This window comes from Falco punctatus (assembly GCF_963210335.1).
Source record: "Falco punctatus genome assembly, chromosome: 4".
Classification (NCBI taxonomy): Eukaryota; Metazoa; Chordata; class Aves; order Falconiformes; family Falconidae; genus Falco; species Falco punctatus.
The window spans coordinates 17,309,681-17,336,806 of NC_137583.1; the positions used below are offsets into that span (position 1 = coordinate 17,309,681).

General features: G+C 46.6%; 1 protein-coding gene across 12 annotated transcripts in view; it reads right to left on the reverse strand.

Annotated features, from left to right (window-relative positions):
• MAGI1 (membrane associated guanylate kinase, WW and PDZ domain containing 1) overlaps nucleotides 1-27,126 on the reverse strand; it is a 361,197-nt gene that overhangs the window by 302,132 nt on the left and 31,939 nt on the right. The window contains exon 1 of one of the 12 annotated variants that reach the window (XM_080382823.1): nucleotides 3,662-5,825. The exons of the other annotated variants lie outside the window; for them this stretch is intronic. Within the exon in view, the coding sequence (XP_080238949.1) occupies nucleotides 3,662-3,782 (121 nt within the window). The 5' untranslated portion in view covers nucleotides 3,783-5,825. Of the gene's footprint in view, nucleotides 1-3,661; nucleotides 5,826-27,126 lie in introns of those variants that run through there. 12 annotated transcript variants of the gene reach the window in all.

Here is a 27,126-nt window from a genome sequence, read left to right on the forward strand (position 1 = left end):
GAACAAGCTCTTACCCAGCATTTCTAACCCACAGAGCTCAAAGTGCTTTGCAAGGGTCACCCACCACTTTGCTTTGGCTGGGAACCGGGGGCATAAGTCAATCTCTCTTAGGTAGCCCTGGGGCAAGCCGGTTGCAATGGCCACCCCTTACACCGTGTTGCCAGCCACCAAGGTCACGGTCCGTTCTTACACCTTGCCATGTGCCATTCGGCAGAGACATGCCACACTAGAACAATTTCTGCTCACCTTCAGGCCGAAACACCAGGCACCTGCAAGCTCCTTGGCCTTTTGCTGCCTTGAGACAACTAATACAAAAAAGGTATTAGGGCAGGTTGTTTTAGTGAACTTGACATGCAAAGCTTTGATGCGTCGCGAAACATGATCCTGGACCAAAACCAAACCCAGCAAGTGATGGTGGAAGTGTTTCAACAGCTGGGGTGATGGCTGGAGCTGTGACAGGGGGAGCTGGGCCTGAATGTTACAACTTTATCCCTATTTTAAGCACCAGAGAAACTGAGGCAAAACAAAGAAAAAAAACTTGCTGCTGTGCTGAGACCATGAGAGCAAAGCCTCTCCAAATCCTGCCTGCGTTATGGTCTTGTGCAGGATGCCCGACTCTCCACCCCAGTGACAATGCACGTGAGGGGATTAACACCTGACAGTATGAGAGCAGGTGATGGAATCGTGCACAGGCATCTCAGCAACTTCAAAAAAGGTCTTTTTAACATGATTTTTTCTCCCTTCCCTGCAATTTGCAAGTCAGAAAAAGCAGTATCGATCTCAGTGCCTGGCAGAAATAAGACAGAGACTAATTAAGCTCAAAGATCTCAAGGAAGGAGTCTCCAAGGAATCTTTTTTTATTTGCAAAAAGGACCCTTACAAAATGCAGGAGGAAAGAGAAAAAAAAAAAAGAAGAAGAAACAGTAAAAAAAGCCTGATCCTGGATCTTCACTGTCAGCTTGCTTTTCCCTGCACTCACAGGAACACAGAGCATTCTAGACTCAAAACAGGAGAAGAGGCTCTGAGATACTCAGAGCACAGCTGTGGCTGCAAGCATAAGACAGAGGGAGAGAAGAGGCAATGCAAACCGCAGCAAATATAAACAGTGATTCACGATGCACAGTAAATAAACAGCACTGTAACAGTTTTTGCAATTATAATTCAAACCAAAATAAACAAGAATGACAGTCCAGCACAACAAAAGGGAGGATGACAGTGATGGGACTCCATCACATTCACATCTGTTGCTCTCATAACATCCCAAATGAGCAGATCCAAAAAGAAACAGAAAAAGGGAAAACATACGTGACAGCAGCAGTTTCTTGTGATCTACATCTGTGCTTGAAGTTTTCATTACTGCACTGAGAGCAGAATTTATATCCTAAAGCCATGTAACAGCCTAGAACACTGGTACTGGTTTTGACCCCTGGCCCCTGAAAGCACCTCTAGTGACAGAAATAAAAAGTCCAGCTCGGTGGGTTAATGAGTAAAATAGACCTAGAGTGGTGGGTGGAGGGACAGAAGGCAACAGAGCGGGAGGGGAATCACACCATCAGCAAGAGGCACTGGTTTAACTGCTCTGCAATCCTCCAGTAAAGAAGATGCATAATTTCTTTTGCTATTGCTTCATTACCTCCCTCGTCAGAAACTCTCCCCCCAGTCCACATCTTGAATATTTTTTTCAGGCAAATCAAGGTACTTTCCCCCAGTGGGTACTAAAAGCTGATCATCATCTTTTTTACAGAATTCTTTTATGCATCAGAAGATGTATTGCCTGCACTCAGGCTTGTATTTCCAAATACAAATCCTTCAGCTCTCCCTCTCTGGCCTCATTTGCCGAGCCTCCCATCTGTGTGGTTCATCTCCAGACTTGCAAGCATGACCGCTTTCCTCCTGCCTTGCACCACGCAGCACCCCTCAGTGCAGCAGGAAGCAATTACCAGCCTTGTCTTACGCACAAAGCTTCTGTAACCATGACTCAGACGTTTGACTCTTTTCCTCAAACCTCGGGACGCTGTTGACTTGTTTGAGCTGGCCATCCACAAACAGCCCCCATCACCACGTACCACCCTGCCCATTGCTCCTCCTCTCGCATTCGGTCATTCAGCTCCTGCTGCCTCCAGAGCCACCGCCGCACCCTCCTCCTCCCTTACACCACATCACGTTGATGCCCGATCGGTTTTGTTGCTTGCCAAGACAACTTGAAATTCTGCTCCTAAGCCTTAGCCACATCAGCAGCCCCTCTCACGCACTAACCAGTTATCCCATTAAAGAAGGAAGCTGGACAGATTTGTCTATTTGTTTTTCCTTATAAGTCAGCCTATCTTTTGGTCCCCATCCTCCTCCTCCTCTCTGCTGTGCACAAACTGCTCTGGAACTTTATTGAGGAATCAGAGCCAGATTCTCTGATTCTTCACTTTCTGGGTCTCCCTTCTCCTCCCGTGGTCTGGAGCTGGCTTTGCTCTGCTCCTCTTCCCTCCTCACCGCATCCCCAGGGAACACTGATGGCAATCACTAACGGTTCTAAGTTCAATGAGACCTCACTTTCCTCGAGTCATCTGGAATAATTTCACCAAAAACCCAGCTGACACGAGTATTGGATAATCTCTTCTTTCTCTACTCATATCCCCTTAACTCCCCTATTTGAAAAAGTCACACGGGTGTGTATGTAATCAGCACCATGGTTTTGTGAGGACCGAAGCAGAGGAAGCACAGAGCACGTCCACCTCTTGTGACTCCTCATCTCTCCAGCCTTGCTCTGCTGCTCTATGGCCTTTCTCACACGTTCCACTTTTTTTGCAAGAACTTCCCCCAGTTTGGAAGCTTTCAAATAAATAGTTTTTCCACTAGAGGGCACAAAGACAGTTTCTCCTAAATGGAAACTGATGTTAGAAGGATTAATAAAATAATTACTAACATCTCACCAAAGATATCTCAAACCCAAGACACGAACACTTAATAAATCGCGATGTACTTCCAGCTGCCCAGGTACTATAACACCACCAAACGTCTCTCACATGTAGAGACTGAAAACCTAGAAATCCAAACGTGAGATTACTCTAACAAGATCACCTATACAACACTAAGCACTTTATCCAGCAATTTCTATGCTGCCCACAATTTCTCATTAGGCACAGACCGCGGTATTAGCACAGCAATGGAGACAGAAAAATCCATCCTAGTATTTTCTAAGTTGACCTTATCCAAATTTAGCTTCAAGTTGATGAACGTTTTTATGCTTTTGTTTCCTAGATCAAAAGAAGTTCTCTACCAGCAAAGATCGTCTGTTTGCAGAAACTTTTAGATCATGATAAGTCACCTCCTGACCTGCCTTGGCTAAAGTAAAGAGATTTTAGCCTTTAAGGCTCTTCTGTACAAGCCAGCTTTTCCAGCTTTAAAGCTTGTCTGGTAAACTTCTTACAGGTTGCATCTATAACCACGACACCTTAACCAGCTCCTCACCAAGGAACGGTGCTGTTCCATAGAAACATATAAACTCAAGGGGAAAGAAATCAACATTTGGTTACACAAACCCACCGAGTGGGATGACAGTGACCATTTCAGAGCATTACCTACGTTGAGAGCACCGCGGCCCTCAGGGTTCATCAGCCTCCCCAGCCCCGCCAACAGCACAGGCACAGCAAGCCCCGTGTGAACCTACCTTGATGACTTCTGTAATCCTGACAACCCGCTCCTTCGGGGCCCAGGCCCAGGAGGTGTGCGAGCACTTTGTAGCCCACTCGTGTGCGGGTGCCTACACGCACGCCCACGCTGCCCTCCATGACCTGCTGCCCCTGGATGCGCACCCACCCCTCCAGCCTGAAGGCAGTGAGGTTTGCTTTCTGCCCACCGCCGCCTGTGGATCCCCACTTACTGGAAGGTTTGGCTTGAACAGAGTCAGCCCAGAGACTTTAGCTAATGGAAGAAGAGAGACAATAGTGATACGCAGGTGCTTCCTCCCATTTAAAGTGTTTACTTGTGCAGCTTAACACAGTGACGCTATTGTGAATTAGATCTGCATGCTGGTTTACAGAGTTCAAAAGGTAGCACGTAACAAAAGGAACCCCAAAATACTGCTTATTAAATTGAAGGGAGTTTTTTTCTTTCCTTTTATATTCTGCTTCCTTTGCCAATGCCAAGTTAAGAGGATTTTTCCAACCATACAATAAAAGCAGTCTCAAATGGGAAATGATACATACTATATCAAAACAAAACAAAAAATCTAATACAAAAGCAAAGAATTTATCAGTATATCTCCACTGCCCATGCAGCAGGCTCCTTGTGGCATGGAAAGGACAACTGTCAGCTAGCAGCGATGGCTGAACTTGAGACTGTTAGAGCTGCACACACTCTGAGAAAAATCAAGAAGATCAAGAGGGAAGGTAGCGTATGGCTAAGCCACAAACAGAACTAAGGAAAACATCGGTCTGAAAGAGGAACAAAGGCCTATTTGTTTTATGAGATAAAGCAAGCAATTCAGCTGTATTCCACAGTAAACCATTTGGCTTAGGACTGAAATAAGGGGGGTGGGGGAAGAAGAAAAAAAAAAAAAAAGAAAAGGAGCATCTGATTCTAGTTTTGCTGTCCTAAGCTTACATTACATGAATCAAGATGTTTACTAGAGGTGCCAGGCAGTCAAATCCGTAGTTGGACCAGGTACACAGGCAGTATCAGATGTGCTAAACCTCTTGCATTTCCCTCCACAGCCAGTGAGGGCTCAAAGATACTCAGCACTTAACAATAAAAAAATCATAATAGATAACAATAAAAAAAACCATCAAGACACTTTTTCTACTGTCTAAAGGAACTCAGAAATCCAGGTTTACAGTGAACTTGCTCCTCCCAAAAGCACCGTCTTTTTACTTTTTGAGAAATTTCAAATAAAATATCATCACGTTCCAGATCCTGCAACTTAAGACTACACCTCATTTTCACACAAAACTACACCACAAAATGCCAGACGTGCTGAAACCAATGCCACACACGTTTTCATTCAACCCCATCCTCTTAACACCAAAATAAACAGAATCGAGTCCTTTTGTCCAAGTGCCATATGATTTGTGTCTCCTCCTGGTTGCAACTATTTTAACTGTGCTTCCATTGATTTTCCTTCCTGTGGGGAAGGGACTGAATGGGATTCAGCACCTGGCTCTCTGCTATCGTCTTCTGAGATTTGGTGGGATGACTGCTCAGAGAATGTCAGATCCAGACTCCTTTCATTCTCTGTCACCTGTGAAACTAGAAATGGCAATGAAAATCCCTTTCTCCATTGCTCCATCATAGGCATGTGCTAGAAGGTAAAGTGGCAAGCATTGCTTTTATTGATGCAAGTGACAGAGTAATGCAGTAGCTTAAAATTAGCAGGTTAGTAATTTAAGAGTTGCTTCTGTGCAGCTCAGCAATCCTGCATCCAGTTTACTGGAATTCTCCTTGAAGTAACACAAGAACATAGGCAGATGAGTGCTACAAACAGCTGCAGCAATGCACAAGCCCAGCTGTTGACTAACAGTTTGGACCAAACCTGTTTTACCTGTGCTGAAACGGTCTGTCAGCACTCTCACCCCTGCACCCACTCTCCTCTTTTGAAATGGCTCTAGCAGACAGTAGATGGGCCTCATAACCTCTTAAACCACCCTGTCTGTTCTGCAAACACATCTACAGCAAGTGAACATCTACAGTCGCCTCTAAGTTATCCACAAAAATGAAGGCAGGGCATTGTGTGCACTGTGTTCCCAGGTATGAACTCAAAGCCCAGGTAACTGCTAGGTAGTCCCTGCCCCAAATCAGTTGGCATCACCGCAACCCATCCATCTGGAATTGCTCTACCACACCTGACCAGGGACCTTGCAAGGTGGCAGACAGGAAGACAGCACTCTTGCATCTCTTTTATTGCTGGTTTTAGTCTTCAGTCTTGCTTGACACAAGAAACCCATGTGTTTTATTTTTATGGCTTTCATTCTACTGCTGCATGCAGTACCTGGAGGGACATAACATGCCATTGCTTTAGAGAAGATCCAACTGAAAAACAATTTAATGCACTATCACTGAAGGAGAGCATCAGGAGGTAAACGGGTGAAGGTAACTCCATTTACCAGCTTATGGATGCCCAGAGACACTGAAATTTATTACATACTGCCTTGGGCAGGTCGAAGGACAGCAAGAGGCAAGAAGAATTTCTGGCAGTAAAATGTCTTAAACGCCTAAACCCAAATGAGTCTTTACAAGATCTGTTACTTGCACTCACTCCAAAGCTGCAAGAAGGAGGGTGGCCAGGGGCCCATGCCATTGCTAAGGACCCCTAGCACCCTCCAGGACACTGATGCAAATCCAGGGCTTGGTCCCATGGGAAATGAGGAGGGCTGCAGCAAAGCCATCCCCTCCCAGTGCCACTGCTGGGCACTGTGTGCCCCTGCACAAAGCCCTGCACAGTTCACGGGGATGATAGGACTGGGTAGGACAAACTGGGAAGATCACTAAGAGCTTTGGAAAGCCTTGCCTAATATGACAGAAGAGGACAAGTTCTGCCTTACAAGTAACAACTGTAAGAAAACACCTCTGTGGGGAAACATGCTTCTGCAAAATCCTAAACTTTTCTTTTTTTTAAATGACTGAGATTAGAAGAAGCGATTCACCCCCAAAGAACTGCAGCCTGAAAGACCTGCATCCTGCAAGCAGCAACGCACAGAAGTTGGAAGTGAACACAACTGAGTTGGCAAGAACAAATTCAAGATTTTTGTTGTAGCAAATGAGGCTTTCAAACCAACCGGCAGTAACATGATGTTCAAAACTTCGTTGCATTACTTTCATGATTCCTTCCAGCAGCATGCAACAAAATATATCTGAGCTGTAATCCATTTCTTGCAGCCTTACATAAACATTATAGGAATTTTGTCCTCTGTAATACTTCTTGCTCTCAAGGCTGCAATAAATAAGCCACTTACAGCCCCGCTGCTGCTTTGTCTCCTATCTTGCTATCTTAAGTCTCCGCTTTTATTTCTTTAAAGCTACCAGTGTAACCACTTTTGGCTTCAACAAATACTTTAAATGTATCCTGTAGCTAAACTCCAAGTAGAATGAAGCATTTTACATTCACAGGGAAGGACTGGAAAGGAAAAGCCATTTGTCCCTGGTAACACCACCTTCCTTTCATCCACAACCTCTCTCTACTATCAGGGAAGTGAATTCTGGTAGCAAATCACTCAACCGACAACTCAGAGAGAACTGGGCCTGGAAGGTCCAGGAGATGGTAGCCACTACAGTCACATTCCCAAAAGCTGCACAGCAGGCACCCTGGCCGTGGACACGTCAGCCGCTGAGGATGCATGCACTGGCCCTTGGACGGGGCTGGCAAGCCACCTCCTCCAGCATCACCTCGCTGCTACAGGAAAGCGTTGTGGATGCAACTTATGGAGGCAGGAGACAGGAGAGGACCAGGACGCTGAGCTCCAGGAAGGGCACATGCCAATAAATATCCATCGTTTGAAGGCAAAGCCCTTCTGGGAGATGAATCGCTTCCCTCCAGGGCCTCACTTCAGCCTGCCCTTGGGCCCTGCCCAAAGCACGCGTTAACCATCATGCTGGGTCCCAAACTGCAGGCGTGTCTGAGAGGGGAACTGCCTGGGCACGCTTCAGGGTCAGGACTCGAGGCACAGCCTGAACTGGGCCTGTAGCCGTTCAGAGAGCTCCAACAGAGCAGTGTGCCACCTAAACACTGAACTGCCTTGCTTCAAGGCACTGGCTTTGCTTCATCAACGAAGAAAGGCCATAGTTTGTCAGACCACAGGTTCACCTACTCTGTAGTCCCACCTGGAGGAACAGCAGCAGTGACTGCTTCAGGAGGAATCCCAGAAGAGGACAAGTGCACGGTGGTACCTCCCCCCAGCACCCCACCTGGCAGAGGCTGTGGCTTGGGGACTACCCAAGCCAGAAATGTTGTCCTGGTACAGCCCCAGCTGGATTTCTCCCAATCATTCTCTCCCTCTGTTTCATCCAGAGAATGGCAAATTCTCTCCACCACTGTAATAAAGCACCAGAGATGGTGGGGGACAGGGGGGAGAAGAGACACCTGAGCCAACTTCAAAGGTTTCGCATCCTTTGAATGCTTCACTCATACATAATGGAAAGGGATATATGTTTGGACTACAAGAAAGTAGATTTTTTTTTCCCCTACTATCAGACCCAGCACAAGGGATGCTGTCATACGATAGCCTTGGGGGAGGTTTACAAACCTGGAGAATTTACTGAGAAGCAAAGTAAACTACTACTGACAGCAAGTGGACCAGAGCCCAGATCCCCGAGAGGTTCTGACAATGGGAGGACCCAGAAAAAATAAGCCAGCCTTGACCCTGCATCAGGGGAGGCCGAGAAGGGTGCATGCATGTATTTTATTTCACACTAACCTCCATTTGACCAGTTACACAAATAAATCTCTGCTTGTCCCGAGTACACTTCTAGAGACCGAGGGAGAATTTGGAATACTTCACAATTCAGCCAGACCTGCTGGTCACCGCATTGCGACTGAACTCAAGGGTTTCAAGCAATGAAATATTAAGCAGGTAAGAATGGCATATACAGCCCATAAAACAAGAGAGACTGCATCCAAAAAAAGTAATCTGAGCTCAGAAGAGAAAAAAGAAGCAAAAAAAAAAAAAAAAAAAGTACTTAGGGATTTGATATGCAGTCACGATCACTTCAGTTCCTCGCAGGCAGAGAAGCAGCATCTGGTCCACGGAGAATACATCCCAGGGCAGGGAGAGACACAGGAGCAACACCCACGACAGCCCCAGCATCGACCCACCAGGGACCAGAGATACCTGCTGCTGCAGGGGGCTGGGGACCTGCAGCCCTTACAGCTAGGCAAAGCACCGTGCACACACTTTGCACAAACACGGGGCATCTGCCCGATAAAAAGTCCAAAGTGAGATGTACATATGGCACCCCGAGTGCCCTCAGCACAGCAGGGATCTGGCACAGCTTGTCTGCAGCGCCGGCAGCTGCGCGTGTGACTGTGCTTCTGCCCCGCTTCGAGCAGAGGCTCCCCAGGGGCAGCCACCGCACCTTCACTAACGGATTTACGCCATCTCCCACTCTCGACTCCCCTAAGGCTCCGTTACTGAGGCTGTTCAGAAACTGCTGTCATGAAGATGGAACACTTAAACCCGATTTCAAGCTTCCCCCTGCTTAAATCAGCGCAGCTCAGACATTCACTTATCACTAAGCCTCACTGTGCCAGGTCAGCTTAACTACACCAACGTTCAAGTGAGCTTGATGTAACCCCTGTCATTTTCTAACTGTTTTACTTAAACAGCTGCTTTGTTCCAATACAGGCAATGCTTCAGAACGGCGGCATGAAGACTCCCTATGTGAATACGGTAACCACACTATGGGCTTGCGAAGGGGCATAATTCAGCTGTGGGCAGGAATAGAAGTCAACCCCCTAAACCCTTGTACCCACCAGCTTCAACAAACCAGCTTCTCAGCTGGGAGCAGCGGCCATCCCACATCCTTTGCAATGCCAAGGCAGAGCAACATTTTGCAGAGCCGATCCTGAGCAGCAGAGATGATCCAGCCAAAGGCATGCTGCTCCCCAGGGCAGGTCACTAAAAACACAGCGCAAGTCAAGTGAAAAATAACGAAAACTTACAGACTGCTTAAAACGTTCCCTGCCTTGGAGGCTCACTCACCCCCTACCACCTCTCCTGCATGTCCTGCCCACGGCAGAAGATGCTGCCCACTGAGGTGGCCAAGGTTTGATCTGAGCTTTGCATCGGGAAGGTTCAGCTCAGGCCTCTGCAGCACGGGAAGCTGCAAAGCAGCATTGCAGAGGAGAGGGAGTCACTGCTTCAGTGCACTGATCCATACAGACAGCGAGAGGCAGGGGTAGGAGAAGGGGAGTGGGGGGTGGGGAAAAAAAGGCACTAAAAATTCTTTTGACAGGGTGAAAAATGAAAGCAAAGTGAAACACAGCTCAATCTGTCAAAACAAAATCACAGCAAGCCCACTGAAAAGAAAAACCACACAGCTCAACTCGCATTTTCTGGTAGGCAATAACTGGTACATTTGTTTTCCTGAAGATAAGCGGGTGAGTTAAGTTTGCCAGACGACACTGAGCAGATTTGAAAGGTAATCACATCAGAAGCGCAAACGATCAGGTTTTGCAGTGGCTGTAAATATAACCGGGGATATTAAGGACTTGCTTGCTTCCACCTTGCAGTTCAAAAGACTCCCAAACAAGTTTTTACAGTTGCACTGGTGAGCCGATGGATGGACTCCAAAGTGCCTGATCAGGACAAGCTTTGCCCTTTCCCTCTGAGCTCGCCATGCAAAGAGGATGAAAGATGATGCTCTTAGTAGCAAACGAGCCACAAATTGGCATGGCAAAAGGTTCCGTACAGTGCATTTTTGGTCACAGTGGTAAAGGTCAACATAATATTCAGAGTACAGAGAACCCATTAACCTGGTAAGAGAGTCCTAACAACGTTACCCAGAAGGTATTTTGAATGGTCAGACAGCTTGTAATTAGCTTAGGTGGGCCAACCTAATTATTCATGGCCTGAGGAAGTATCTCCCAATGCAAGAGGGGTACAAGATATATATTTATAGTTCTTTCCTGATAAGCTCATTATAAGCTTTCAGAGATGAATGACCACAGCATTTGACTGTCTTCTTGCGACCTGGAGATGCAAGCAGTAATGAGCGAGTGAGCCAGGAGAACAAAGGCAGGGACTGCACGGGGCTCTATGTAGGGTTAAAATACAAAAAACAGAAACAAAACAAAACAAAAAACCACACCAAAACAACCAAAAGAAAAAAGATCACAAAAAAAACCCAAAACACAGACTTCTGTTACACTACAAAGTGAAATTGCTGTTTGCTAGCTTCATTTTGAAGTGGACAGTCATATGCCTGCCCATTTTATATAAATGTGTGAACAAGCATTTCCATAAAACCCTTTTTAACAAGGCCTCAAGCATTCAAAATAGGAAATAATACAGTGGAAACAGTTAATATAGATGTGAAACACCCTATATATATTCAGAACTGCATTCACACATTAAAAACTTAAAACCATTCTTCCAAATAAATCAGCATTATAAAAAAATCCTAATTTCCCAGTGTTTCCATTCCAGCCACCCTTTGCCTGCTCAGACCTTTATTAGCCATAACCATGCAGGTGCACACAGAAATCAAACTGGGACCTCGCATAAGACAGATGGGAAGAAAAAGTTGTGTTTTTTAAAGTTTCCTTTTTCTGTTTCTTATTTATTTTTTAAGGGCGTCTTCTAGCATGTCTCAGTCTCCCCACAGCTTTTCCAAATGCATCTGCATGGTTTTAACCTCTCCCCTTTATCACCTTATTGGTTGTCTGTTTTTGCAAGGGTTGAAATTCCACCACTTCAGTTTTACAAATTCTCTACTTTCTCCCTCAAGGTTTCCCCTTTCATTAGAAATTAACTCTCCCACCTTATAGAACATCCTTCTCATAGCCAAGTGCTTGCTGTCAGGTACCCCATTCCCACAACACCCTTGCCCAAAGCCAAGGCAAACAAGCCATCCTCAGTGCCAATAAGTTTGGGCTGCTTCATTTAGGCAAATATTTACATACATGTGTGCCATATTCCAAATGTCGGGGGAGGGGCGGTGGTAAATCTTGAGGAACTCTTTATCACACTGACTTTGGTTTTGCCACTGATTTTAAGAGGGCTGTGATCCCACTTCTCAGCAGTAGTGCACAAGAGAAGATTCCTGGCAGCATCTGTAGCATCTGAGATAACCCTTCCAGTGAAAGAGGTGGGGAGAAGCAATATCTTGGAACAAACGAGCTTGGATAGACAGCAGTACCTTCCAAGATAGCAATATCTTGGACCAAATTGTAGCCCGTGGCTGCAATTCCTACCCAAATGGCTCAAACTCTCATTCAGAAGTCTCGTTTAAGTGCTAGTTCAGCACTTTCATCTAAAACACCTGAAATCATTAGAAACTGGTGGAGGAGGAAAGGAACACATATGCAGATATCTAGCAGTGCGATTCAAACTTCAGCATCACCTTTGTCAATTTTCACAAAGCTTAATAAAGCAGAGGCCAGAAGCACCAAGCAGCTCTAGTGAGTGTCCTGCTGCTGCCGACCTTCAGTCCCTCGTGCATTCGTACACGACAAACCCATCTCCCCCTTGGACAGGACAGTGAATGTTCATCAGCAGGTTGTGAATTCCAGCCCCACCTCTGGGAGCAGACCGCAGCACTGCTGCCAGCCGTGGGCACCGGGGCTGCTAACGGACAGCTTGGCCGGCCAAGGGGAGTCAACCCTGCCAGACGGACTGCGTGAGTGCAACTTGGTCTACACTTGGACATTTCTGATGATTCTGTTCTGTCGAGGCAAAGTTACAAGAGGGGTTTTGTAAAGGCTCCTGTTACCCATTGCCTTCTCTATTTTGGTATATGAAAAGTAGTTTGAAGGTGCAGAACTACTATAAGCAAAACATAGTATTTACTACTTTCCATTAGGGTCAGTGTCTAATGATTTTTTTCAGTATCTTTTGAAAGGCTCCTAATTATGCAGCTCATTATTGTATTCATTTAAATGTGCTCTGCCCTGTGTCCAAATTGGTACAATTTATCCACAAGATAAGACTTGGGGACTCACAGCTCCAAGCGGAGCAAACATCCACACCCCACATGCAAGGGCATTTCGGCAGGTCTCCAGTTCAACTGTATTTCTCACTGTTAAGCCAAAAGGAGTCCTTAGAGGCGACTGGCTGCTGCAGTCTGCACCGACGGATCCTACACCAGCTCGGGAGCTGCCTTGGCAGACGTGTGCGTCAGCCATATATGAACACTCACGCTGAGTCAAAGACTGTCTCAGAGACAATCTCTTCTCATCTCTTTCTGTGGGGCACGTCATGGTGAGTACCACCACCCCCACGAGAGGCTCTGCACGTCAGCCCTTCCGCAAGATACCCTCCCCAAACCTGCAGCAGGCTCCCCACTCCCCCTGCAAGAGCTCTCCCTACCAGGGATCCCTGCTGTGAGCATCTCCAAAAGGATGCTCACGCAGGGAAGGTTGCCCACGAGGAGCACACACCAAAGCATCACCTCCATGGTTTCCCAGCAAGCCGTGGTGTCTCACCCCAGGGACGCCTGAGGACATGGCCACAGCAGCACCGTGTGCTCCGAGCCATCACAGAGGCTGTTGCCCCCTAGATGGAGTGGGGGACAGAGCTAATGCCCACACATGCTCCCAAAAGGCACTTCTGAAGTGTCAAATACTAAACAGTCAAGAAACAGAAGCAGCAAACGTTGTCATAGCTCTATAACCTGTTGGGACATGATTTCCAAAGAAACACTCTTCTAGAAAATCCACCCAAGTCCTCTCTGTCTCCCAGTTTCTCTGAAGATCAAGTGGGAATAACACCAACTGCACATCACAGTTCATGCCATACACTGTGAGAGGAAGTCCACCATCTGTGGGATCCAAAGCACAGCTCTGACATTCAACCAAACCCCATCCCACACTGCAATTTTGGTGCCACGGTATTTGTACTTTTTTTAACCTACTAAAACCCCAGCATGCTCTTCCACACATACTTAATCCTGCAAAATATCTCTTAAACCGGAAAAAGACTGAAAAATAAAACTCCTTGATAAATACATAGAAATTTTCTCAACCTTTTGTAAAGCTTAACTGGAAATGACATGCACTTTACCAGGGTAAAACCTGGGAATGGCCACCCCAGCAGTAAATGCCGTGACAAGCCCTGCTTCCTTCCTTATCTGTGGCCAGTAAAAGACGAAACGCTCTAGAAATTAGTCACCTCCAATTTCCAGTATCAGCAAGAACTGCAACAAAGAGCATATTTTCAATGATACCAACTCCCTCAGAAACATTTACAGAAACATACGTCGTCTCAATTAAAAATCAGAACAACTCACACCCTGGGGGCTGACCGGCCAGTGCTGGGGGAGAACAGCTGTTGCTCAAACCTCTCTCCTCCTCAGCCCAAGTACAAGCATTTCAACACCTGGCTCGCTGCCTGCCATTTGAGGTTGGCAGCCCCTGCTCGCAGCCCAGTGTGGCGTCAGGCCCCTGCCCGAGGAACCTGGCATGCCTCTCCTCGGTGCCCTCCGCACCCCACGTGCCTCTCCTTGGTCCCCTCCGCACACCGCTCGCCACGAGGACCGGGAACAGCATCTTCCTTCTCCCAAGCGCACAGCCATGCCCCCGGCAAGCGAGCTCTCCTCTTCATTGCCTGTCCTAGCTTCAAAACCTTTTGCTTCCCCTACCAATCACACACTCATTTCTCCTGCCAACACGCACTCATTTCTGGTCTTGGCTCTATTTCTCCATTAACTCCCTGCATTTAACATGTTCAGGTACCCCACGTGTCCTGTTCACCACGGCCTCTGCACCCAGGAGCACAGGCAGCCCGTTTTACTCCTCCAGCACTGCCCTCCTGCTTTAACGGAGCCAGCTGTTACGTACAGTTGGAGAGCAAAAATATAATTATAGGAAAATGTATTTAAGAAGAGCAGATTACCGAAACAAACAGCAACAGCGGGAGAGATGAAAGCAGGTTTGGGCTGGCAACAGCGCGCAGCAATGGCCGAGCGTTCGGATGCCAAGCTGGGGAGGGCACCCTCGCCTGACCAAGAGCTGTCTGGATTTCCTTGGATGGTTGAAACCATCCACCACAAACTGCGTTTCAAATGGAGAGATCTCCCCTGCACGTGGCCAGCCAGCGGCACACCCAGCCCCACCACTGCTCCAGAGCAGTTGAGGCAGCTGTAATCCAGCTGAACCCTCAGTGTCCATCTCCAGCATCCACAGCAGCACTTTCCAGTCCCTTTTATGGTCCGAGCGAGTGACCATCTCCGCTCCCGAGAGTCTGGCTTCATCACTGCTGGGAGGCAGGGCTGGGCAGAGAACGGCTCATCCAACACTGATCCAACCCGCCACCCACCAAGGCTCCGCTCCACCCCTCCCCGGGGCCGTTACTGTCCCCACCACCCACAGCCACCCAGCACACGGCAGGCTGCATCGCAGGGCTGTGCTGCAGCGGCTACTACACTGGCAGCACTTTCTGAGATACCAGAAAGTAAATTGTCCCAGATGCTCAGCAGAGGGTCTCAGGCCACCCAAGCTGAGTGGCTGCGATGAAGCGTGGGTACAAGGTACATTACTGGAGGCTAAACATGGAGCATTTCAACTTCCAAGGCTGCAGCTTTATTATTTCACACCGAATTAAAGCACTTACTGACATGTGATGGTACATTGATGGACAGCAAACTGCAAGAAGAATAATGGGAAAGCAAGAGACAAAAATGGCAAATTAACAAATATAAAGCTGATTCTGATGGCATGAAATTCTTGTCACTCCTGAATGAGCCTGTACTCTGTTTATCAACCATTCTGGGGTTTGCGGTTTTTTCCTCTTAATTCTAGGGAGGTGCTTTGAGAAATGTGGCGTTTCTTCCCTCTCTAGGAAAAAACCTCATTTGCACTGCAGACTTTTAAGATTAACGATCCAAGGTCAACCTCCTGAAAGGAGCTGTAGTGGTGAAATATTTTCCCAAACCACATTTCGGTGAAGGAGGAATTTCATCTTGACTTCGGATACTTGGTTTTAACCTAGGTAGGTTCTGGGGCTTTCTTTGGCTCCTTAAACAGTATCACCCAATTAGGACTCCCAGTGTCTGACAAAATCAACACTCTTCAGGTCAGTCCTGGTTACCAAAGTGACAAAGGTCAAAGCGCTACAGAAAAAAGTATGATCTCATGATGGACAGAAAAGGTGTATAAAAGTTCTCCTCTTCTTGTTTTGCCAAAAAAGAAGAAAACCAAACCCAGTGCCTGACAACAGTATACAGTAGCCGAGCAGAATTATCAAGAGAGAACTGTATTAGTGAAAGGGAAGGGACCTCTGCTCGGCCAAAATGCCCCTTCATTCGGGCAGAAATTGGTACAGGACCCTCATGGACCTCCTTGAAATAGACAGCAATTAAAGCTGGACGGCATAACCTCTTCTGGCCCCATCACCGTGTGTAGACAGGGGCATGTACACACACAACTTGTGTTAAGTGCATCAGAGGATTAAAAGAGCACCGAGCCAGAGGGCAGCAGCTGCTCCTCCAGCCCCAGCAGCCCCGGGGTGTCCGTGGGTGCTCCCGTGCTCAGGATTAACATCAGCCCAAGTCATTCGATGGAGGAGATTACGGTCCATCTGCATCAGCCTGCTTTGCTGTGACAAAGGCAGGGTCTAGCAAAGGTGGACATACAGGGAAAACAAGAAAGGAGAGCAAGAAAAAGAAGAAAACCCAGTGTCTTCCAAATGGCAAAGGTTTCCTTGATGATGCAAAGAAATCCGCTGTTCCTAACGCTAGCAGGTAGGTCAGAACCAGACCCTCGAGACTCAAAATCCAGAAATCCATTTCAAACCTGTGGCTTGTATTTACATTTTGCAAAAGAAACCTGGCAGAACAAATTCCTCCAGAAACTGCTGATCTCTGCACGCTCCAAGGACACGTAAAGAAACTTTTACACTCCGTGTTTTAAAGTATAAGCGCAACAGAAGAGCGCTGTTTGTTTTTAAAACCTCTTCCCAGGCTGAAACCTTCAATTTCAGAGCGCAACTGATGTACACAGAAGTGTTTACAAGCCTCTCCAATGAGAATTTTATAAACGGAAGAGCCGACGCAAGCTGAACTGTAGCCTTGAGAGTTATGAGCGCGATACCACAGTCTTCCTGTCTCCAGAGGTGACCCATCTCTTGCATGTCATTCCAGCCTCGCACACAAGCGTTAATTTGGGACCAATGACTCATGATTCCTGTTTTCCAGAACATTCAAACCAATATTGCAAGGAAACCTGTTGTGTTTTTTTTCTCCCCCCATGGCTGAGTGGCTGGGTAAGAACAGGAAAGGCAGGAAGAAGTAAAAAATTGAGCAAAAAATGGATAAACAGTTCTGTTAACCTTTCCTGAGCCTTCCCAAGTGATGTGCTGCAGAAGGTCCCGCCTGCACAGGTCACAGGGCGAGCATGGGCTTTGCATCAAAAGGCTGAGTGCTCGTTGAAAATGCTAATGACACCTGGTTGATCTGGAGCAAGTTGAGGACAGACAGACCCAAACACTCCAACATCCCAGATGCACCATCACACACTCAGCCCCTTCCAGGGGCTGCACCGCGCTGCCTGGCTGCCGTGGGCTCAGGGGAGGAATATTTTAAATTCTCATTTGTTCCAAAAAGCAAGTGCATAGAAACACCTGGCTCCACAGGCACTGAAACTTTACATTGCAGGGGTGGGGAAATAAGAGGGAGGAGAAAAAAAAAAAACAAGGCAGCTGATCACTTAAATAGGCTACGGGCATGCCAGCATGGCTATCTCCAGCAGAACAAGAGCTCTCCCCAGCAAGCCCCAGCCTCCAGCACAGTCCCAAGAAGCACATTGCTCAGCAGAAGCGAGGACCTGCTGCAGGTATCAAACTCCTGACAGCTCCCAAAGCTGCCGTTTGCAGGAGGCCAATCTTTGGCTTCAGCTGCCAAGGCTGAAAGCTTTTTAAAAGCTCTCCCTGTTCAAACCACACCGAAGCAACAGGGCCCGCCGGTGGAAACCCATCCAACGGGTCCATGCAGGTGCCTGGGGATGGAGCAGTGCCTGTCAGGTCCATTGCTGCCAGGACCAGGATTCTCTTAAACAACAACATAAAAATGCAGATTATGCAAGATTTCTAGTGGGGACAGGCTGAAGGCTCCCAGGGAAGGTGGGACCAACCACACCATGGTTTGTACGGACACCAAGGACCACCTTCCCCATGCCCTAGGGGTCTCACTGCCTTGCATCCTGCTCCTGCAGGTGTGACCTTGGTAAATTAATCCCAGGGGATGTCTTAGCCATCCATCGGTAAACAAGTGAAGGGACTAAGCGATAAAATTATGTACTATCAGCTCACATATAAAACTACAGCCAGCCTGCGCTGCTGGTAGAGAAGAATGCATGTAAACATTCAAGGCTCATTCAAGACCTCTCATCAGCTGCTCTTCCCTTCTGAGGAGTGTCACCTTTTCTGAAGTGATTGAAGCACCTATAATTCCTACCAAAATGACATTACTTCATTTCCTCTGGAAAACAACAGCTCCACCACCCCCTCCTCCCCTCGTCTTGCTCTCTCATGAGCAATGCGCTTGGATCTCCAGGAAGGGGGTAAGGTCAGGAGCAAATGCCTGGATTGCTCCCAGATTAGCAGCCCAGAGGGAGTAATTCCAACAGAAAGCATTTACAATATTCTTGGTATTAAATGCTTGTGGCCAAGATGAAATTTGTTAAAGTTTGCACTTTTGTTTTTTCAAAGCTCTGAAGTCATTTCTTTCCCCAAAGCTGCCTCCACAGGCTGAATTTGTGGGAAAAGGGAGATTTCACACACAGAAACCAGCCCAGCTAAATAATAAAGTGAGGCAACTGCTCAGATGCTGAAGCCTGATCAATTATTCTCCACAGAAGCAAAATACCCACATTAGAAAGGCAAATTGTTGTACCTAAACTAATGGTTGTGTCACCTGAATTTCCTGAGATTAATCCTGTTTCAGTCAAACCCTTCTCTAAATACACACAGGAAAACTAAACATGCAATCAAGCAAACATCTAAAAAAATACCTCCACTATAATTTGGCTGGACAAGCAGCCAGCTTATCCTCAGAATTTCTGAATTATTTTATTAGGATCCAAGAGCTCTTAGACAAGGCTGACAAGACCCCATTAAATCACTGAACATTTAACAGTCCCATTTATTACATTTTGCCCTTCCCCCTCTTTCCAACACAAACCAATCTTTTTTTTGTTTTGTTTTTATTTCCCAACTTCACTGATTCTGCACACAATGAATTTCTATCACAATACTGGGTGGGGAGCATCTCATCTATTAAAATGCCATCAGTATCAGCTCTGTAGGTGATGACTTCGGAGAGGAAATAACATTGCTTCTCTCTGCTCCCTCTCACAGCTTCACATTTTCTCACAAGGAAAAGGGCACTGTGCTCTCAGACTGGAACTGATAAAAACCACTATGAAGCAAAGAAAGGCCTAAAGGCTGAATGAACCAGTTTTTTAACCCCTGTAGAAAAATACCTTTTTCTAAGACCAAGTCTGAAGAAAACAGTACCTGGGGAAGATACTGGATGAAGGGAAGAAAGAAAAAAAAAATATCAGGTTTTTGGGTTTTTTTGGTGCCAGCTGGAATCCAACCCACTTTCATCCACCATTTTTTAATAATCAAATTAATTTAAAAAGCTCCAAAGAAAACACAGTCAAAAAGCATGTTTAAACCTCAGCAAAGCCTGGCTTGACAACGCTTCCAGACAAGCTGCAGCAAACTTGCAGTGCACGAACATACCTCCCATTCAGGAGGGATGATATATCTGTCCTGGGAGCAACGGTCCTGCCCTGCACTTGCAGGCACCAGACCTGCGTTGCTGGCCCAGCACAAGGACAGCAACTCCTGTCAATTCAGGAAAAAGGTTAAATTCAAGCTTGCAGATTGGCATATCCTTTATTTCAGAGATTTTAAAATGAAGTAAGAGCCATCAAGTCTTGGACAACTACCAAGAGGGAAATGTGGGAGAATTCAGGACATCCATGACATTGGGCTGCCTGATAGTCCTTGGCTGAAAACACTCAGAAATATTCCCACTGCTGTGATTTCACGCAGAAGCTCAGCAGCATGATGACTGATGGCCATATAAAATCCATAAAGACAAAGATATTTTAGAAATTTCAGATTATTATTCTTTAAACAGTTCAGCAGAGTTTCCCCTCCATCAGTAAGTGGGATGGATATCCCCCCAGCACTACAACACTCCTAACTGTGGTCCCTAACTGTGTCTTGCTGTTTAGGTGGGAACCATGGATCTGGGACAAGTGAACACAGACAGGTAACAAATGACCAAACACTGAGTCTTGGGATTTAAACAGCATCCAGGAAGGAGCTGCAAATAGCTCCAGTAAAAATAGAGAAAGAAAAGAGGAATCCATTCTTTCATAAACCCTCAGTACTCTGATGCTCCATGCTAAACATCACTGCTGGCTGGCAAGAGCATCCTGGCTGGACCAGGCAGGGCACAGGACGCTGGGTGGAGCAGTGACAGCAATGCCTCCTAATGTTCTCCTGAAGAAACCTTCTTCCCAGATCCAGACTTAATATTGATTTATGTCCTGAAGCATGAAGCCATATGCCACCCAATACTCTTAATTTCAAAGGACTGGGCTTTGTTTTGGGTGGCTTTTTGCTTTAATCTCAGTTGCTCCAACAGTTTGTGTATATTTAATTACTGGCATCGTCTCAGACGTTGAATTTTGGACCCCAGTAATACCCTGTGGCAAGGAGCTCTGCAAATTAACAAGGGGGAAACCATCCCCCGTCTCCTCTGGAGTGCAGTGTTAAGGCTGCATAGCTGAATTCCCAGAGGCCAGGAAATGAAAACATCAAATATTCTAATACCCTCACTAAAGAAGTCATGTTTTACATATATGTCATTCCAATCAAATATTTTTCCTGTTTAATCATTCAGTTTTACCGCAACTCGTGTCACTGTTAAAGGTCCATGCACAAAAAAGAGAAAGGAAGGATCTCACACAGGAATCCCATACAGGATATAACATAACCAGGCAGCCACTACTGCAGACACTCAAATTTCACATTTTCTAATTTTGTTGATTCTAACCAGACAAGCTTAATGGCACAGTAATTACATAAATTACCTGGAATACATAACACTGCATTTATACATAATAAATGAACTGTTGCAGAGGAAACGCCAATGAAATACCATCACTAACTTTTAATTCAGTTTCACTCTTTTAAAAACAAAATTAAAAATAACTGCAGCAAAAGGATGAGCAAAACCAGCTTCTGCGAGAAGCTTCTTCCCACAGACCTTTGCTTAAATCTGGGCAATTCAGACATTTCCAGCAGGTTGGGGACTGCAAACCAACAGGTACCTCTCTCCCAGAATGTCACACAAATACTAAACTTCCCCACTCAGATCCAGCAAAGTCCCAGGCAGCCTCAGCTGAAGCTGCCAGATGGGCAAGACCATAACCATACAACGCTAAAAAAAAAAGTGAAGAGGAAAAGGAAATCTCCCATTTAAGAGCCGTCACAGAAAACAGAACAACCCCCCTTTTTAGATCTGAAACGAGGTCTCCCAACACAAGCCAAGCACAGATGCGGTACCGCTGAGATTGTCTGGCAGGAGCAACCGGTTAGTCCAAAACTGTGACAGTTTACACAAACATTTTAAACTCAGAGTAAGATTTCACAAGCACGACACAGATGCACGGGCAGTATTCAAGCAGATGCTGCTGTGACGGTCTTGCATTTCTGTGTCTTTTTAAAGGAGGGATGGGATAAAGAACAATGAACGCGAAAGGGGACTGCAGCGACTCAGAAAGAGGTGCGAGAACAAGACTCCCACCTCCCCAGCAGTTCTGCCCTGGACCACCAGACACGCAGAGACACCCCATCCTCCTCTGCACCATCTTGCTGCGTGCAGAAACCTCACACTTCCATTTTTTACACATCTGCATTTGTTCTACAGAAAAACTCTGCTCCAGTTTCCCAACGGGGACTTCGCAGGCTGCTCCCGAGGCAACCCGCAGCAGAGCCCGGCCACAGCAGAAGGTGGGCTGGGGCTGCCTGACCACAGGTTTCTTGCCTGGGCCAAGCATCCTCTGTAAAAGCAAGGTTTGGAGTGATTGGCATCACCGGGGACCCCTTCCACAAAAACTGCTCGTATTTTACATTTACTTGACAGTAAACTACCCAGTATTGTTGAGTTTCTGCCAGACCACTGGAAGGAAACACTTTGCTGGAGCAAAAACTACCCCGAATATGCAACGGGGATGAAGACCCATGTCACTTAACACCACAGCTCTCCTTCAACCCATTCCTCCCAGCAAGACTTTGAAAGCAACTGGAGTCAAACAGATGCTTCCAACTCATTCTCTTGAAGAAAGAAGAAATAAAACCCCTAAAAGGCCAGCAAACCACTTAAGGGAGAGCACAGACTTGAAATACATACATATATTCAAGAAAAATCAAACCATGGGCTTATGACTGCAGCCAGAAGAACAAAGTATCTGACCTCAGTCTTCAAAGACAAGGAAATTTAGAAATAACACGGACTCTCGTATTACTCATCCCTACTGTGCTGGATTGTTACAATCCACGCAGGCCACCCAAAGTTAAAAGAGACCTCCAGAAAAATGTTCATCTCAAAGGGGTGTGTTAAAAACAAGCCCAAGGCAGGTTATGTGGTTGAAATGAAATGCACAGCATCCATCAAGAGTGTTGTATATGCCGTTCCTGAACTGCAACAGTCATACTCATCTGGTTACAATTTACAAATTAGCACTAGGTAAAATAAGAATTTCCTCACACCTTGAAATCTGAAATACCAGCTATTTTTCCCAGCGTTAACTTCATCCTCCCTTACCTTGCAACAGTCGATACATTTTTTCATGGCAATAGCACACCTCTGGCCAGTATTTAAGCTCTCAGCTCTGTTCCCCTTCCCTTAGGCGGTAGTGCAATGTGCCTCACATCCAAAATTGCCACTGGAGCGGGGAAGCAGTAATCCCGGTTCTGTCTGACCCATTCCCATCACCGTTGTGATATGTCAAATGTTTGTGCAACCACACACAAAATAAGGGTATGGAGCTGGCAGGGAAAAGGGAGTTATTTTACACCAGATCTGGCCAGGGCAGCAAACACTGGGGCTGGGAGAGCACAAGGGACAGCATGTGAAAAGACCACGCTGCCGAAGGAAAGCACACAAACCCCTCTTTCCCGGGTAACAGCACTCTGGTCCTGCTGTGCAGGTGCATCATCCCTTCCGAATGAGGAGCTCCAGCTCTGTCAGCTGAGACCTATCAAACTCACTGCCCGATGGCGAAGCCCTGGCAGAGAGCTCGGGTGCGGCAGCATGGGCAGCGAGGGACCCGCAGTCCCTGGGGAGGGGTCCCTGGGGAGGGATGCGCACCCCCGCTGCCCGTGGGATGGGGAGGGGAGGTGCAGGCAGTGGCTGAGCTGCTCGGGGTTCCCCTCAGTGATCACAGCGGTGCTCCAGCGAGGTAACATGGGATGACTCAGGACTGCCGTGAGAGAGCCATTAATTACACCTCTCACATGTCTGCATGGGCCTTTTCCGAGGCTTTCCTGTTACGACTGTGCGAGAGAAATGTTAAGTGTGGATGGAGCAGGAAGGCACTTCCAGCCACATAACCTGAGAAACGCAAAAAACAAAACTAAGCCCTTTGACTGGAGCCTTCCTCCACCACAACCTAGGTCAAGAACCGTCACCTCTGCTCATCTTTGCAAAGATTCACACACAAATACCCCCTTACACTTGATACACACTTGAGCCAGGTTGTGCACAAAACCAGACCAAAACAGCTTCCCACAGGACTGATGATGATATAAACCTCGTCACCTCGCTGGGACAGTAGTAGGAGAAAACACCCCCGAGCACAACCTGCCCCCCATCCTCATCGCACACACTGGCCTGAACCATCAATGCAGACAAATTGCCATCCCAGGCACCAGAAATCCCCCCTCCAGCTTCCCATCATAGCTGGTGGCCCAGGAAGGGACACCTCCAGCCACCACCGACCTGAGTCCTAGTGCACACATGGGTCCAGTCCCCAAAAGATGGCTTTTCACACTGTAAAACCCTGTCTGTGCCAGGAGACCCTACAGCTTTACCATCTTCATCTACTTTCCACCACACAAGGTCCTCACCAACATGGTAATGGTCTCTTATTTAAGCACTTTTGTAGCTTGATTCCCAAAGGCTTCTTCTGCCCATCACTCAGGTCTTATGCTGACAGTTGCAAGGAAAATTGCTAAGTGCTGCTAGAACTTGCCTGATTTGTAAGAAAATGGCTTGGAACCAACGTTTTCATCAGAGGTGCTTCTGCCTCACCCTTTTGCTAAATACAAAGTGATCTCCCTGTTGGGAAAGATAATGAATACTAGAAATAAGAACATTTTTGTGCGGAAGCTCCCAACAAAGCAGAAAACCTGGAAAGCACCTGAGGAAATCAACTTTTCCCCCTTATCAGATTTGATTTGTTGGATAAACAATCTTTATCCAACAAATTAATGCTAATTTCTCCTTCCTGTTTTATTTTCTCACCCATCACCAAGGATGACCATGCTCTGCTCGGCTACTTTGTGCCCAGTGCTGAGCCCCAAGGAGGAACCACTGGTGACTTCTCAGCAGCTCTTGGCATGAGATGCCTCTCAGTGTGGCAGAGTTGGAGATGCAACATATATATATATATAATGTAAGTATACACACACATCATACACATACTTTACGACATCAGTAGTCCTTCTTGCACCCAACAGTAACCCACAGCAAGAATGACAGCACTTTGCAACACTCTAAGAACATGATTTTCCCCTGGGAAGTGTGCGAAGCCCCACCTGCAATTATTTTTTTTTTAAAAAGGAAATATTTCACACAAAAATTATACTGAGCTTGTCAGCTACTACAAATAATTTTTCAGAGAAGCCAACAGCTTCAGAGCAAACCCTGTAAGTCAATTAAATAGTACTCTGCGGCACGGGCAACACGATGTCATGGACCATCCAGTGCTCAGAGAGTGGAACTGTTGATTTTAGTCAAAGGCAGCAATCTGGTAGTAAATACAACATTGTGTCCTGGCTGACAACCTGGCTGGTGTCATTAGAAAGTATGTGTTCCACCAATTACAAAATTAATTATAAAGCCATGTCAGGTCGTTCAGTTGGAAAACAATCATTTCACTTCACGACATTAAACAGGAGATGGTGTCCCACCTTCATCAGTATGCAAATTGCAATGGATTGCTTGGGACTAACCCAGCTATCTCCAGTGCTGGCAGGTACCCAAAACCTCACCCAATATACTCCTCAGGGGTGGGATGGATGAATATCACCCTGGAAGAATCCAGTCTGGCTACAAGGAAAACACAGTGGGTGAAGATGGATGGCAAAAAACTACACAGCCCCAGTGAAAAGGTTCCGTAGCAAACTTTCTAATTTACCTGCAGTCTGGTGAAATTTCAAATGTAACAAATATGATGCTGTTGGAGTCCCCATGCTTTAGCTGGGGAGGGACTGATCATCTCAACACTTTCCCTGAGACAGGGCCATGTGTGCTGATGGATACCTGTCCAAAAAAACCTTTGGAGACTGCTGCACATGGAAACTCTGTGGGAAGACCATCACTTACGTATTTGGGAATAGGCTGGTTGACTGCTTTTCTTTTTCAGGAATTTTGGTAAAAGCACTACAAAAACTTTGTTAAACTGTTAGTGGTGTCATGTTATGACTTCAGAAAATCCATGCTACATATTTCTGGGGTAAAATTCCCAAATGTCTCCATACAAAAAGGATCTTACACCTTCTCTGATCACCCAAGAGCTGGAATACCAGGCTGCCCTCAACTCAACAAGCTATTTGTATAAGGTTCAGCTGTAATTGCAGATACACAAGAAAAATGATCTGAGGAAGACGACTGAGATTTCAGCAGGTAAAGTTATACACATCCCATCCCACCTCCCCAACAGTACTTAGCCTTCTCCGAACCAAAGCACGCTGCCATTTATAACTAGGTAACCTCTCTTCTCCCCCAGATTTACCAGGAATAGAGCTCATGAGGTGCTCAACTCACACTTGCTTTCCTAGCTCTCCCCAGGTGATGGGTGCCCTCCTCGGGGCAGCCCTCCAGCCATTAAATTGCCTCTGCAACACGAAAGGACAAACCTAGCGTCTGTACCAGACACCTTCATCTTCCTCCTACAGCGTGTACTTACAAAAGACACTGCAGATTGACTAGCACATGCATTGGTTTTAAAGGGTACAATGAAGAAACTGGATAAAACAAGAAATTCCAAAACAAATCCCAGATACTCATCCCCACATTTTCCCTGTGAAACACCTCCAGCGCTGAGACACAGTTTACTATGTTCTGAGCAGCCGTGCACCTTGAGCCTCCTTTTATTGCTTTGGGGACTTGCATCACAGTTACCTTCAATTTGACAAATACTTCCTCATACAGCACAAGAAAACGTCGGCTCCCACAGAACAGGATAGAGATTTTGTGTGTGTGTGTGTGCACACATGCGTTTATAAAAATAAACAGTAGACACACATTTGCATATGATATGTGCTGACATTTCCTTATCAAGGCAAATAGCCTTGCCCTGATGCTTCCTGAGGCTATGTGACAGAGGAACACTGTGAGATGCAGATGTCAGGAGTCCCAGAGCCAGACCCCCTTATCACACAGTACTACACTACTGCTCATCCCAGGCATTTTCCACATTAATTCTTGAGTCCCTGCCTCCGGATTTGACCTGTGGATCAGGTGTACCAGAGCCACAGACAAATGCTGGCTCCACAATCTGCTGCTGATGCGCCCATCAGGCCCACTGCAGAGAAGAGTGATGTTGTTGCAGATACAGGGGGATCAGTTTGCACCTCAAAGCACAGCAGGTTTAAGTCTTCTGCCTCAGAAACCATAAAAATAAAGAAATGTTATGCAAATCCCCCTATTTAAAAACTACATGGGATGATTAAAACAACTTTGCTTGCTTTGCAATGGTTAATAGCCCCCCCAACACCGTGCACGCTCACATAATTATAGTGGTTTAAAAACAAATAAATCAGAGGTGCTTCTCCAAGCCATAACAAAGCCCTGAAGCCTGCAGATCCCAAGCAGCCTCACAGGCAGCGTTATCATTTTTGCACAGTTGCAGGGAGCTCTATTTATATAAACACCCTCATTGTTTCTGCTGCAAGTGCATGGATCGGAGTTATCTCTGTTATCTGGCTCTGTCCTTGAGACACAGCCCGCCTGCTCGCCCCGCTCCATGCCGTGACACAGCTTTCCTACTCCAGGCAAGACCAGGGATGGCTGAATTTCACCACAGGCCCCTGCGAGCAGGGTTTTATAATCTCGCTCAGACTTTTTCTCAGTGCACGCTTCTGAATTGCTGTCACCACAGGGAAAAGGCAGAAAGCAAACTGTCCCTCCCCGCAGCACAGCCCGACCGTGCTCCAGAAGGGCTGCTCTGCACCCAGGGCACCC